Raw genomic sequence first — 15,461 nt, 5'->3', positions numbered from 1 at the left:
TTATGATTTATCTGCTGTCCATCTTTTATATAGTGTTCGGGATCTATTTAGTGAGCCTGTTTTCTCAGGTACGAGTCATCCTTCCTCTATTGATTTGTGGCACCATTTTTACTTTGTATTTGTTTTTCATATACACAGGGCTTTGCTTCTGAACTCTTTATGGTATAACTTTCAATAAACTTCTTTAATGTCTTTACATGAGTTTTATTTTTCCATAAAGGTCTTATGCATCTTTGTTTTTCTCTGATGTCTTTTTAAATTTTTGTAGTATTGTAAATTATGATTTTAAAAAATTTATGTTTTCTGTGTACTGAAGTGCAGACATGTAATTGATTTTGTGTATCGATTTTGGATCTAGTAAACTCTCTTGTTAGTTATAATGATTTAGTGGTAGATTCTTTTGTGATTTCTTTATAGATAATTATATATGAATAAAAATTTTTATTTCTTCTGTTCCAATTCTTACATCTTAATGCTTTTATTTCCTTTTCTTGTCTTACTGAACTGGCTAGGATTTTTTTCTGCATCTTTTAAGGTGGGTCATTTATTTTATTTTTAATAGCCCTTTATAGGTAAATCCCATTGATTTTCAAATGTAAAAGCAACTTTTTATTCCTGGGATAAATTCAACTTGGTCACAATGATCTTTTCTTATATACTGATAGATTTGATAGGCTAATATTTAAAAATTTTGTATCCATGCTAATATACAAATATATTTTAATTTTAGAATATATTAGGAAATACCCTCTAGATTGTTACAAATGGCATCCAGTTTCTTACGGTATAAAAATCTAATATTAGCCTTTTTAATGTATATATGCAGATTAATCCAAAGCTTGATGTAATCGATTTGCAGACCTCTACTCCCCCTGTTGTGGACATCCTTTCTTTTGATTCTACCACAGTAAGTTTCCTTTGGCATTTAAGTGGTATTTAATTGTTTGGTATAATCCATTTTCCTTAAAAAGTGTGTGGGAGAAAAGATTATAAAATCACTAAGTAGCCTAACAGTTTAGAAAAAACCTTATATGAAAAGTCAACTTACAATGTGTCTAAATTGCCACCAGGGGGAGCAGTACCAATTTCCAGAAAAGCAGTTTGAGGACCTTGAGGGCAGGAGAATCCATGCTGTCTCATCTTCTGTTAAGGTAGTCCATGTGACGTTTCACGTGCTGTTAGAGAACAGATTTCCTTCTTTGCTAATTGCCTTTCAGAGGTGCTAAACTTACTTCTCTTCTCCTTAGAAGCTGTAAGAAAAGTAATCATTTTCCTTTGTTCATCTCTCTGGATGGATAATCCAAAAATTAAGGTGTATTTGCATACATACAATTTATTTACTCAGTGTATCTGAAGTCTTAAAAAGTTGAGAGTTTTAGCCTTTCAATTTGAGTGTGCTTAATCTTTGCAAGGCAGATTATTTCTGCCATCAATTCTGTTAGTCAGAGCAAAACTAATCCCAAAAACAAATGGGAGAAATGGCATGGTCTTTGTCAACACGACTGAAATAGTGTCAGTACAGTTAAATATTTGGGGTAAATTATTAATATGTAGCCAGAAAAGAAAACAAGCAAGAAAAACCCTTGACATTATAATATTATAAACTTTCCAGTAGATCTCAAGAATTGTATTTATTGTAGAGGAATTCTGCAGAGAACTAGTCTATCTTGAGTCTATCCTGTGTCAGAAAGAAGTCTGCTTATTAAAGGGTCTTTTTAGGGTGAATTCCATGCAGAAAAGACTCCCAGATCACTCATAAGAAGTTCCAGAGACAGGAAATCAGCTGGAGGGTCAGCCTAGGGGCTGGTTGTCAAAGAGAATCCCAAGAATTGTTGGTAACTTTCCAGGTAGCGCTAGTGGTAAAGAACCCACCTGCCCGTGCAGGACACAGAAGAGATGTGGGTTCAATCCCTGGGCTGGGAAGATCCCCCAGAGGAGGAAATGACAGCCCACTCCAGTACTCTTGCCTGGAGAATTCCATGGACAGAGGAGCCTGATGGGTTCTATAGGGTCTTTATGGTCACAAAGAATGGGACACGACTGAAGTGACTTAGCATGCACGCACTAGGACCTCAAGCAGGTCTGTGATCTTATCTCTTACAATGTTCATGTTTATAAAATAACCCTATGAGCATTCCTGCATTAATAAGTCATTTATGCGATTAAAAATTAACTAGACATCAAATTCTTGCCACAGTGCTTAGCTTATAGCAGGTGCTCAATATATTTATGTTCAATGAATTACTCAAAAGGCCCTCTGTTGAAATTTGTAAATTCTGATGAGTTGAGGTTTTGCCCCATTAGTGAGAGGAGCAAAAGATAGGTGGCTTTTGAGATGTGCTGCCTTTTTGTGAGGTAGTTGGTAGACTAAAATTGTATATTTCTGCCCTAGAAGATACAAGAGACCATCAAAAGTCTTTGGTCTGAACTTTGAGACTCATTCTCCCTGCCAGTACCCTTCAAACTTTGCAAAGCCTCATGACCTGAGGAATCCAGGTGTTCTCGATAGTATGCTATGGCTGCTGCTGCTAAGTCGCGTCAGTCGCGTCTGACTCTGTGTGACCCCATAGACGGCAGCCCACCAGGCTCCTCTGTCCCTGGGATTCTCCAGGCAAGAATACTGAAGTGGGTTGCCATTTCCTCCTCCAGTGCACGGAAGTGAAAAGTGAAAGTGAAGTCGCTCAGTCATGTCCGACTCTTCGTGACCCCATGGGCTGCAGCCTACCAGGCTCCTCCGTCCATGGGGTTTCCCAGGTAAGAGTACTGGAGTGGGGTGCCATTGCCTTCTCCAAGTATGCTATGGAGGTGCGCATAAATGCCAGCTAGCAAGTGAGAGCAGGCTGTCTGTCCCTGGATGGTGTTGCAGAAGCACCAAAGTCAAGTGTCTACATTGTGGGACCCTAACTCAGGAATGCCAGGACTTCCCTGGTAGCTCAGATGGATAAAGAATCTGCCTGCAATGCAGGAGACCTGGGTTTGATCCATTGGTCAGGAAGATGCCCTGGAGAAGGGAATGGCTACCCACTCCAGTATTCTTGCCTGGAGAATCCCATGGACAGAGGAGCCTGGTGGGCTACAGTCCATAGGGTCACAAAGAGTCAGACACAGCTGAGCAACTGACTCGGGAATACAGAGTAGGTAGGACCTCAAGAAGACAATTCTTTTTTTTTTTTCCAAATTGAAGTGTAGTTGATTTACAATGTTGTGTTAATTTCTGCTGTACAGCAAAGTGATTCAGTTATACACATATATACATTTTTAAAATATTCTTTTCCATCATGGTTTATCACAGGGAATATAGTTTCTGTGTTACACAGAAACTTGTGTTTTTATCTTGTTATTTTATCCACCCTATACACAATAGTTTGCATCTGCTAACCCCAACCTCCCAATCCATCTCTCTGCTTTGGCCATCACAAGTCTGTTCTCTCTAGGCAAGATAGTTTTTATAATAAACATGTAGCAGTGTTTGCAGTTGTGTTACAAAACAGTATAATAAGACTGAAGAGTATACTTATTATCCACATAAGGGATAATATTAGATTGAATCATATGATGTGGCCATTTGTAGGCAAAAGCAATCTAATATCTGTGATTTCCCATGGTTCAGCCCAACCCACTGTTACTTTGAGCTGTGTGCTCGATGCTACGTAAAAATAAAATAAACAAGAAAACAGAAAACAAAAACTCACTTGTTATGAATTGGGTTGGAATTAGGCTAATGAGATCCTACCTATAATCTGGAAGATAGCTGCTTGTCTCCCAGCAAGACATAAAGAATCCTGATTTTATTTCTCTTACTAACACATTTTCTGAAGACATAGATGCTCGTGAAGCATTTAGATTTTTATACAGAGTATCTTTAAAGAGCTTTCCTTTAAATTTTCAGTGTATCTTTCTTTTAGCTTATTGATAGATAAGAGGTTAGAAAACTCAAGTGAAATTACTGTAATTGTTGCCTTTCCATTAATTTCATGGTATGTGTTAGTCACTCAGTTATAACCAACTCTTTGCGATCCCATGAACTCTATACAATCCCATGGACTGTAGCCCACCAGGCTCTTCTGTCCATGTAATTCTCCAGGCAAGAATACTGGAGTGGGTTGCCATTCCCTTCTCCAGGGGATCTTCCCAATCCAGGGATTGAACCTGGGTCTCCTGCATTGCAGGCAGATTCTTTACCAATCTGAGTTACCAGGGAAGCCCGCTAATTTCGTGGTATTTCTTAATCTGTCATCTCCTCTACATATTGGCTGCTTTTCTTTTGCTTCTGCACAAGTCAAACATAATTGTAAAGGATATTTGTTTCTATTCTGGCATAAAGCGCTAGTGTGGAGTGAACTATGCATGTGATTATAATTTAAAAACCCAGAGAAATGTTGGAAGACAAAAAAAAAAACAAAACAGTATTTAAAGGTGGTTTTTGTTTTTGTTGTTGTGGTTACTATTTATTTTGGGGATTTGTTTGGTTTTTGCAGACTGGAAGAACATTTCTTTAGAAATTCATTTTCATCAAGATGAGATATAAAAAGATTACTCTTTAAAACTTAATTTGTGAAATTTATTAATAGGGTAAAAGCAGATTTTTTTTATGATAAAGAAATAATTGGCTTCTGTTCCTGTTTTGACTTGATTTAATATTACATTCAGGCAGATTTCTAGATCTTAGTGTATTGATATCTGTGCTCTGATGCCTTCTTACAACAGAAAAGAAATTATGGGATACAGTGTAACAGCTGGTATCTTTGTGGCTTGCACTTGTGTCTCTAACGCCAGGCCAGAAATTTGATACAATATTTCAGGATCAAAATAAGCTGTTCCCAATCTGCATTTTTAAAGCTTTGATGATAAAAAAAATGTTTCTGTAAAGGCTGTCACATAGACATAGTTTAAAAATGATCTCAAACTTCTGAATTTTATTCCAATTACATTGTCACTTGTTAAATACTGATCTTCTGAAGATTATTTAGTTCAAGATTCTCATTGAGTATTTTAATGTTTTCATTTATTCTTTTAAAAATAGACCAAGATTTTGTCATCAAAATTGTGCAGAGCCATTTAACATTAGATGACATGTGGTGTGGCTACATCCTCAGCCCCTCTCCTCACTAGGCAAGCAAGACAGGAATTTCTCTGTTGTTGTTGTTTTTCAGTCGCTCAGTTATGTCCAACTCTGTGACCCCTTGGACTGCAGCACACCAGGTTTCCCTGTCCTTCACCATCTCCTGGAGTTTGCTCACTGAGCTGGTGATGCCATCCACCCGTCTCATTCTGTCAACTCCTTCTCCTCTTGCCTTCAATCTTTCCCAGCATCAGGGTCTTTTCCAATGAGTCAGCTGTTCGAACCAGGTGGCCAAAGTATTGGAGATTCAGCATCAGTCCTTGCAATGAATATTCAGAGTTGATTTCCTTTAGGATGGAGTGGTTTGATCTCCTTGCTGTCCAAGGGACTCTCAAGAGTCTTTTCCAGCACCACAATTTGAAAGCATCAGTTCTTCAGTGCTCAGCCTTCTTTATGGTCCAGCTCTCACATCCATACATGACTACTAGAGAAACCATAGCTTTGACTATATGGACCTTTGTGCCAAAGTGATGTCTTGCTTTAAAAAACAAAAACTACATTTTTATTTTACTTTATTTATTTGGTTGTGCAATGCAACATATGGGATCCTAATTCCCTAACCAGGGATCAAACTCACACCCCCTGCATTGGAAGCTCAGAGTCCCAGCCACTGTCCTGCCAGGGAAGCCTAATGTCTCTGCTTTTTAATATGGTCTTTAGGTTTGTCATAGTTTTTCTTTCAAGGAGCAATTGTCTATATAAAGTGGCATTTCTTAAAAATACTGACTAAGCAAAATTTACTTAAAATACTAAGATTACTAAAATTGTTATTTTTAGATAAACTGTATTCCTAGGTTTTGATGTATTTTATTATTATTTTTCCAACAAATGACCACAATGGAATTGTCGATCTTGCTCATGTTCCATTGATTGACCATCAAAACAACGGACTCTTCTCAGAGAACTGCATTTCTCGTTTTCACTCGGAACTGTATAGAGTATGAACGTAATATATATACCTTTCTTTAGAATTAGGGACAGTTTCCAGGTTAAATTTATTTAAATAACTGAGACTCGACAGATGCATTACAGGAGAAAATCAAAGTCTACAGTCTCTTTTTTTTGCTCCATCAGTCAAAATATTTAAAGCCATACTGCATGGAGGCATCACATGATACCCTGAAGACAGGATGTCAGGGCGTCTGCCTGACCTCAGGAAACTTATAACCTAGGCAGAGAGAAAACACAGTATAAGTGTCAGTTTCAAAATACTTGATGCCAAGAGTGCATGCTAAGTTGCTTTAGTTGTGTCCAACTCTTTGTGACTCATGGACTATAGCCCACTAGGCTCCTCTGTCTTTGGTATTCTTTGGGCAAGAATACTGGATTGGGTTGCCATGCCCTCCTCTAGAGGATCTTCCCAACCCAGGGATTGAACCCACATCTCTTACATCTCCTACATTGTCATGGAGGTTCTTTACCACTAGTGCCACCTGGGAAGTCCAGATGCCAAGGGTATATGATTGTCAAATGAAAGATTATTAGCAGAAGGATTCAGAAAAAGGTCATGAATGGGCTAGAGGAAGTAGGAAGACAATTCTTAAAGAAAAAAAAAACCTTTGACCAGGTCTTGACCTGACTGGAGATGGGTAGAATTTTGATAGGGACATTCCAGGTGGGGAAAGCAAGGTATAAGTAGATGCCTCAGAAGTGACTGAAAATGCGATACGTATCATAGTAATGCAAGTGTATCCATCTCATCTGGAGTCTCTGACGTTGCCTAACTCATGAGCTAGGGGATGTGGTAGAATGCCAAGAGCATATCTGCCTGCACACAGTTTTAGCTCTCAATCCATACTTCATGAGTAACAAAAGATGCCTGTACCAGGGAAGCCTACATTATATTCTAGAGGGGGGAGACAAGCGATTCACAGATTTAAAAGATAGACCATATAGTATAGTAGAGAGAAACAATGCAAAGGTGTGGACAGCACAGAACTCAGGGAGGAGGAGGGGTGCATTTAGATAGTGTGGTCAGGACAGGAGTCGCACGGAAGGAACTGAAGGAATGAAGTGAACAAATCAGATGAGTATGTGGGGAGGCACTCCAGGCCACTGGGAGCAGTGATAGAAGGCCAGACTGGGAGTAAGGAGGATCCACTGCCCGGGGGGTGGGGTTCCTTCAGAGAAAGAGGCATGATCTGACAAGTGTTGTAATAGGTTCACCCTGGCCACTATGTTGAGAATCAGCAGGCGAAGGTGGTGGTGGTGATGGTGTTTAGTAGCTCGGTCGGGTCTGACTCTTTGTGACCCCATGGACTGTAGCACACCAGGCTTCCCTGGCCTTCACTGTCTCCTGGAGTTTGCTTAAACTCATGTCCATTGAGTCAGTGATGCCATCCAACCATCTTATCCTCTGTCGCCCCCTTCTCCTCTTGCCCTCAATCTTTCCCAGCATCAGGGGCTTTTTCAGTGAGTCAGCTCTTCGCATCAGGTGGCCAAAGTATTGGGAAAAGGTGTTGGAGGAGAGCAAAGAGACCAGTTTGGAAGCTAATGAAATCATCAGACAGGAGGCAGTAGTCGCTTGATCCAGGGTGCAGAGGAGGTGGTTTTAAGTGATCTTATTCTGAATGTATTGATATTTTGAAGACAGAGCCAGGAGGATTTCCTGACAGATTGGATGTCAGCTGTGGGATTCCCTATCTCCTGTCTCCAGGGATAGTAAGGTGCAGCCCTGAGTAATCTCCGGGTGGCCAAGATTATCTCCTGGTTCAGCATCATTTTACCAGAAGAGTTGCTGAGAGAAAAAAGACCTTTGATTTTCCTATCTTCTTTTCTGGGATCAAGAAAGTGATCGGCTGAATCAAAGCAAGAGATACTGTACTGTTTCTTTGACTTGGAGAAGGACAATGGCGAAACATTCTCTTCCTTCCAAGGTGTCCTTTAGATTTGCATTTTTTAGCAAAGTTCATTGATTTTCCCTTCTGGAAAGATGGTCACATCAGCCTATTTTTAGGAAGAAAAAGGTTAAAGTTAATCCAATTTCATGGAGGTTGTCATATGATACGTGCTATCTGAAAAATACTGATGTATTGATAAAATAAAAAGACAGACAAAGAGTAAACTTGCCAATGCAGAGAGGATATCTCCATGGATGTTGTGGCAACAGTTCATCCTGGTTACTAGACAACATTGCATAACTAGTTCAGAGTTATTCCAGTTCCTAACTGCTTATGTAAGCAAAGATTTGGAAAGACTTATTTGAAAGAATAGTGTATGCAAACCTAAATGTCCCAAAACTAAAATTTGTAATTTGGAAAGTGTAAATTGGCAATATACAATGTTTTGTCCCCAGATACCCCATTTACCTTTCCAGGAAAACCAGTAAAAATCATGTTGCACAAAACTTCTGCTTACACTACTTTTCTGTATGATGACATTCCTGGATTATCATATAAACAGCTTCTAAAGTTGGGGGTAGGTGAAATTCTTTTTTAAGTGTTTAAACTTTGCATTAGTTTATAAGGTAGCATTTGACTTGTTAGTTTAATGCATATGATTTCCAAAACTAGATAAGTTTGTATTTTTGTTGTTGCTTACTAAGCTTTAGGAAAAGGCATTTTTATGGGATCTTTAGGCAGTGGCCCTCAATATTTTTCTCCTGCTCCCAGTCTTAAGTGTTTGAAAGAAAATGAACATAGGCATTTGTAAAACCCAGCTCTGGACTTGACACAGAGGTGCTTTCCACAATTTATCCTCATGTTATTAAGACATTTAGTCTTAATTTCAAATGATAGTGAATATGTCAAGTGAGATACAGTAATACTTTTTTTTTATTCAGTGTCTCAAAAAGTTGTGTAACTGTTAGATATTAGGAGTAAAAGTTGAATTCTTTTCTGAGTTGAGAAATAATTTTAAAACCTCACTCTTTGAAACTAAAAGAAAGAAAGTAATTAAATTGTCAAAGCATTAAAAAAAAAATAAGTCACACATGATAACTAACAGAAGTAAATAAGAAAAAATACAGTTCCATAAATCTCTTAGCCTTTAGAATAGAAAACATGTTTTTTTTTTTCCAGATACAGGTTATTTTAGAGAAAACATTAGAGAGAATGAGACTATTTTCAAATTAGTTGCATCCTTGCTTGGGTACATCATGACCCATATGTTGTAAGAACTACCAACAGATGTAAATGTGATAACTGACCTTTAAAAAAAGTGTGTTTTGGGATTATGGAAAAAAGCAACCAACTAAAACTTTTTAGTCTATTAAAGGAACGTGGCTTTTTTAAAAAGCTGATTTACTAAGTACCACTGTAAAGGGAGATTAATAGTGTGGGTCAGAGGCTTTCTTTTTTTTCCCCCAAATAAAATATACTTTTTGATAGAAATCATAATAATCATAAGTCCCTAAGTGTTTGACTTAGCTGTAGTTAAGGATTTACTAATTTGAGCTTCATTCCCTTCAAGTTTCAAGGTCACAGAGAAAGAAAGCTTACAGTGTGAGTGTTTCCTTTTACCAAAAATTTTATACTAATTAAAATTTTAGGCTTAGTCCTAGTTAAAAATGTGTGCAATAAAACTGGTCTTTATAACCTGTTGACAAAAGTGGTTTAGGACTTCAACTTTTCTCTATGAAATGGAGAGACAGAGAATTTACAGAAGGACTTTATAAAACATGCTCTTTGGGAGCCCAACAGAGTAAATATCTTTTTGAATTTCCTTTAGAAAATGAGCACACTTCTGGGAACTGGAGGTGTTAAAATTCGAGGTATCATTTCTGCCTTCCAACTTCCTGAGCTCCTGTATTTCTGAAGTGCGGCGCTCCTCCGGGCTGTGCCCCACCTGGGAACCTAAGCCGCATCCCCATTTCCCACAGCTGAGACTGAGGCATGCTGAAAATGCCCGACAGCCTCAGCCCACACGTCCAGTAACAACTGGTTCCTTCCTCTTCCTGTGGAAGAGCAACATCCTCTGAGAGGAGAAGAAACACACCCTGAGGAATGCAGGAACAGCAGTGAGCTTTTCACACAGGAAATGACTGCCAAGTGCTTGTCTCCTGGACTGTCAGCCCTTAACAAGCTTCCTGCTGACCCGGAGGAAGGTTTGCTCTGGAGCTGAACGCCAGTAGTGGGTCTGCTAGAGTTGTGTGGAAAATAGTAAGCTTCACTCTCAGCTGTTCCATGTATGACACCCATCTGGTTTTGAGTTATTCAGTGAAGCTAGTTGCCTTTGCTCCTTTCTTTATTTAGCCACCTGACAGCTAATTATTTGGTGGAGGTAGTCCACAAGCCTGCTGAAATCAATTTTCCTGTCAGTTCTTTGTGCTTTATGACGTCAGGTGATGTAAACTATTAATATATTAGGACTTAAGAGAGATTAAAATCCTCATGACCTGAGTGAACTGGCAACTGATGCTCAGTGCTGGTTCTTGCCTGGTTCTGGATGTGTCTTTCAGTCTCCTTGCTTTTCCTTTCTGAGACAGTCAGGCACCAGTAGAAGATACCATTCTGTGTGCACCGTCATCCATCCTCGAGCATACAGAAAACTGCTTCACACCAACCAACCCATCAGCGCCTATAATTTAAAAATTACGATGGACTTGAAATGACTTTTACAACTGAGGAATGTTCTGGTATAATCTGACTTCCTATTTTTTTTTTTTTTACTAATTCCTACAGTATTTTCTTTTTCCTTTAGTTGAAATAATGATGGTCACTATAAAGCCCAACTTTAATATTATATGTGCTTTTTAAACTGCTTTCCAGATAGATCACTACAGAATTTTGATGGGTTTCAGCATTTATGGTGGCAAAATTCTTTTAACTTTTCATGTATTTGTTTGGATTGTTTTACTGAAGTTCATAAGAGTTACTTGTTTGTTTTAAGTTGAAGGAGAGATGGAGAAGGAATGCCAGGCATTTCCTCTTCCTTTCAGAATGTCTTTTTAATGAACATTCCTCTTCCCTCCTATGAACAAACCAATCTCAGCTCAGCAAGGGGCCTCTGAGTGTCTAACTTTCTAACAAACCAACTTCTTTCCTTTGTTCCTTCAGCCCCAAGTGGTAGTTGCTTCATGCATTTACTATTTCTTCTCACCTTTGGGCTCCCCTTTAGCCTTTGCAGACTTCCAAACCTGTCTAACTGGGTTCCCTATATTAAATTCTCTGTTAAAATAACTGTTGTGGTTTCTGTTTTCCTGCTGGGCTCTGAGTGATCATACTAAAGATCCTAAATAAATAATAAGATGTACAGAAAAAAACTTAAAGGGTATTTATTTCAGCATTTCTTAAAACAACAGCAACAAAACATGGACACAAATCAAACAAATATCCTTTAAGAGAGTATTGGTTAAATAAAAGCATATTTGTCAAGTGATAGATTATATATCCATACCATGTTTAACAACAACTAAATGCGTATGTATGACTCTGGATTTGATTCTGGGATGATGGAAAAAATTACTGTATAGAACATCATTATGGCAGTTGACAAAAATTGAGTCTGGGCTTTCCCTCCTTGCAGGACTTTGTAGTTACTTTTCTTTTACTTCAGGGACCTTCTGAGGTCCTCCACCTCACCCTGTAACTTATTTTAATTTTTTTGTTTGTTCTGTTTTTTCTTTTTTTAAGACAGAGTATTCTTTGTGGCAAGAATTGTGTGTACATAAGGTTTCTTTGGTGTTACTGCTATTCTTTCTGGTGCATGCAGATATAATTTCCTGTGTGGAATAGGTGATAATGTCAGTGTCCATCAGATTTGGTTACAGTGCGAATTTTATAAAGTGAAATCATTTTCCATTGACTTTTTTTTTTTTAAATGAGCTATGTTTTCTTGGTAAATATTCTGTTCATTGGGCTGGAAATCTTATGGACAAGGCTCAAAAGCTTGCTCAAACCCATAACATTTGAGGTTTCTTTCTAGTGATTTGAGGCACTTTTACAGCTGTGAACCTATTTGTAGAACCCAGACTGTCTCCTCCAACCTTCATTTCTCTCTTGCTGCTATATTGCTCAGATCAGAACTACCCACAGTTACAGGGATCCAGTCCCACTAAGCCCACAGCTCCTTAGACTCAGTTCCCATCTCGTCTTTGGGAGTAATTATGTCTTGTTAGTGTTACACCTTATCCCCATAGGTGAAATGTTAAAAGACATCTCATAATTCACTTGGAAATTTCTTGTTTGACGCTACAGGTTCAGTACAATGAATCTGTGCCCTATTTTGCCCATTCTTTAAGGTTGATATTATGTGAAATAAATTCATGTTAAATGACATCTAGCATTAGACAAAGTACCAGAGTAAATGTTATTCTAAACTCAGAAAATTACGTTTTAGGGATAATAATTGTTTAATGAAATTTCAGGATGAAAAATAATTACTCATTTTAAACATTCTTTTAAGATAAAGTGAAGACAGTTGTGTGCTTTGGAAAATCAGTTGAAACTTTGAAGAATTTGACTAAGAAATTCAGTCTTCCAGATTTATACTTTTAGAAAATTCTGTGTACTCTCTGTAAAATTCAGTACACAATAAAATTATGAAAAAAATTCAAGCTGTTAAAACTATTTAAAAACTTTGTTCTCTCTTTTTCAAGAAATAGTTTATATATATTCTGTGATTTATAAATGCCATAAGGCTATAGCTGTTTTACATTTTGGCCACTCATCTATCAGAGAGTCACACCTTCTTCCTCTCAACTCAGGGAAAACAGCCTCTGTCTGACATACAATTAAATGACATGAAAAATTTTAAGCAAATAATATGTTTTTTAAAAATCACCATTTTAAACATTGAGTATCAATGTTTGAATTGAGTATCAAACAGAATTGGAAAAAAAAAATTCTATTTAAAGATAAATTATCGCTTCCCTGAAGTATACTTGAAACATTTTATTTAAAGAGCAACAGTCTTTCCTAAGGTATTACATGATTAATATTTTAATCAAGCATTAAGGTCTTATTATTTCTGTTACTATGTGCAATGACTATTTTTATGTACTTATTAGTTGAGAGAAATGACATTCCTGGGATTTATCTCAAACTATGTTTTATTTGTTTATTTTTAGTTTTGCTTTTGGCAGTTTTTCCAGGCAGTTCTCTTGGCAACAGTGGCATTGCTTCTGATTGTCATATGTTTTATGCAATTAAGCTCTTCCATTATATTCCACTTCAGAACTTATTTCATGCAAGGGTTCTAGCTGTTGTATCCAGCTATTAACCTACATAATTTTTTCTACAGTATTTTTAATCAAAATTATTTTCCTAAATGTAAAAAAAAATGAATTTTTTGAGAACCTAACAATGAATTTTGAATGGAAAAAAAATCAGAATGTACTGAAAGTTTTTGTCAGTGCAAAAGAGAGAGGAGGGAGATTTGGATCTGACCACATTAACCAGGATTTACTTTTTTCCCTCTGCTTCTTATATACCTAGCACAAGAAAATCTGGAGCACTAGTAGACTGCGTATATGGAGGATATGGCCAACCAGCTTATTAGAGTAGAAAAACCAGTACATATGGAATTAATTACTCTTCTGCCATAGCTCTGCAGACCCTAGATGAGTGAGTCTTGGCAGGAATAGAAAATCTTGAAGGCTACTGACCACAGATGAGCTGTATTTCTGTAGGAGCTGAGCTCAGTGTGGTGAACCTTGTGGTGTGTAGCATCCTGAAGGGAATGACTCAGCCTAAGTCAGGGGCTGGCTCAACAGACATTGTTCATTCATTTTTCAAAAAATGAACATGCCAGGAACTAGACAGGAATAGAGGGTGGAGGGGGAGGAGGATGGATGTAGGTTATTATGATAAGCCAAACTATCATGGAAAGTTACATGATACAGCGAAAGTGGGAATTGTTCATTTGATTGAGTCAGGAGTGTAAGTGAGGTAGAATCAGAGAAAGTTTCCCTGAAAAAGTTGTTGGAGCTGAGATATAAAACCTTGCTATTCAAAATGTGGTCCATGGTTTATTTGATTATCACCTGGGAGCATCTTAGATCTATGCAGAATCTTGGGTTCCCTCCCAGGCCTATTGAGTCAGACTGCATGTTACAATCCCCAGGTGACTTATGTGTACATTGAAATTTGAGAAGTGCTGGTCTAAAGCTTCAGTAAGTGTTGATGTGAGGACATTAAGGATTACAGGAGTGTTCTAGGCCGAGGGTATTGTACATGCAGAGACTTTTGGGGACCTTGGTATGCTCTAGGGACTGAAAAGATGGCTGGAGCAAAGGGATGGGTGGGAGAATGTGGTGTCTGGGCAACCAAGAGAGGAGTGTTTCCAAGAAGATAGGAGTGTCAACATTGCTGAAAACTAAGAGAAGAATTTTTAAAATGACGAATTTAGCAGAAGTCTTTGGTTACCTTTTGGAAAACGTTTTCAATGAACTAATACAGGTGTAAGCCAGTATGAAGTGGGTTGAACAGTGAGTAGAGAGGGCAGGGTGAGCAAAGAGACAACTCACTTCAGTTCAGTTCAGTTGCTCAGTTGTGTCCGACTCTTTGCAACCCCATGGACTACAGCACGCTAGGCTTCCCTGTCCATCACCAACTCCCAGAGCTTACTCAAACTCATGTCTATTGAGTCGGTGATGCCATCCAACCATCTCATCCTCTATCATCCCCTTCTCCTCCTGCCTTCAATCTTTCCCAGCATCAGGGTCTTTTCTAATGAGTCAGTTCTTCGTGTCAGGTGGCAAAAGGATTGGAGTTTCAGCTTCAGCATCACTTCTTCCAATGGATTTTCAGGACTGATTTCCTTTAGGATGGACTATTTGGATCTCCTTGCTGTCCAAGGGACTCTCAAGGGTCTTCTCCAACACCACAGTTCAAAAGCAACAATTATTCAGCACTCAGCTTTCTTTATAGTTCAACTCTCACATCCATCCATGACTACTGGAAAAACCATGGCTTTGACTAGACGGACCTTTGTTGGCAAAGTAATGTCTCTGCTTTTTAATATGCTGTCTAGGTTGGTCATAACTTCTTCGAAGGAGCAAGCGTCTTTTAATTTCATGGCTGCAGTCACCATCTGCAGTGATTTTGGAGCCCCCCAAAATAAAGTCTGTCCCTGTTTCCATTATTTCCCCATCTATTTGCCATGAAGTGATGGGACCAGATGCCATGATCTTAGTTTTCTGAATGTTGAGAGGGGATGGCAAATTCAGGGAACCATGAACTTTCCTGGTTGGCTGCGGGGAACAGTGGCCGACTCTTGGGGCTGAGGAATAACAAGAGATGTGTCAGGAGAGAAAAGATGAGCATGGATCATGAATGGTCTTGAATGCCATTTGAAGGTGTTTGGATTCACCCTAATAATTTTTGGCAGACCACCAAAAGATTTTAAGCAGGAGAGTGGCAAGGGCAAATTTGGGTTTTAGGACAGTTACTCTAGAGAC

General features: G+C 38.3%; 1 protein-coding gene across 49 annotated transcripts in view; it reads left to right on the top strand.

Moving 5' to 3' along the window:
- The window catches only part of POC1B (POC1 centriolar protein B), a 168,040-nt gene that overhangs the window by 60,947 nt on the left and 91,632 nt on the right, over positions 1 to 15,461 (top strand). For 21 of the 49 annotated variants that reach the window (XR_014083103.1, XR_014083099.1, XR_014083101.1 and 18 more), the window contains 2 exons: positions 827 to 907; positions 1,071 to 1,151. The exons of 7 other annotated variants lie outside the window; for them this stretch is intronic. Coding sequence is in view for 23 of the 42 variants with exons in the window: in XM_081594130.1 (XP_081450256.1) it covers positions 827 to 907; positions 1,071 to 1,151 (162 nt within the window). In the remaining 19 variants the exon portion in view is untranslated. Of the gene's footprint in view, positions 1 to 512; positions 536 to 826; positions 908 to 1,070; positions 2,559 to 2,649; positions 2,755 to 3,045; positions 3,629 to 9,790; positions 11,325 to 15,461 lie in introns of those variants that run through there. 21 more of the 49 variants (XR_014083102.1, XR_014083115.1, XM_081594131.1 and 18 more) reach the window with 10 other exon arrangements.

Source organism: Giraffa tippelskirchi, chromosome 4, assembly GCF_054371585.1.
Source record: "Giraffa tippelskirchi isolate mGirTip1 chromosome 4, T2T-mGirTip1v1.2.pri, whole genome shotgun sequence".
NCBI classification, from domain to species: Eukaryota; Metazoa; Chordata; class Mammalia; order Artiodactyla; family Giraffidae; genus Giraffa; species Giraffa tippelskirchi.
This window is presented reverse-complemented; position numbering and strand designations above follow the sequence as displayed.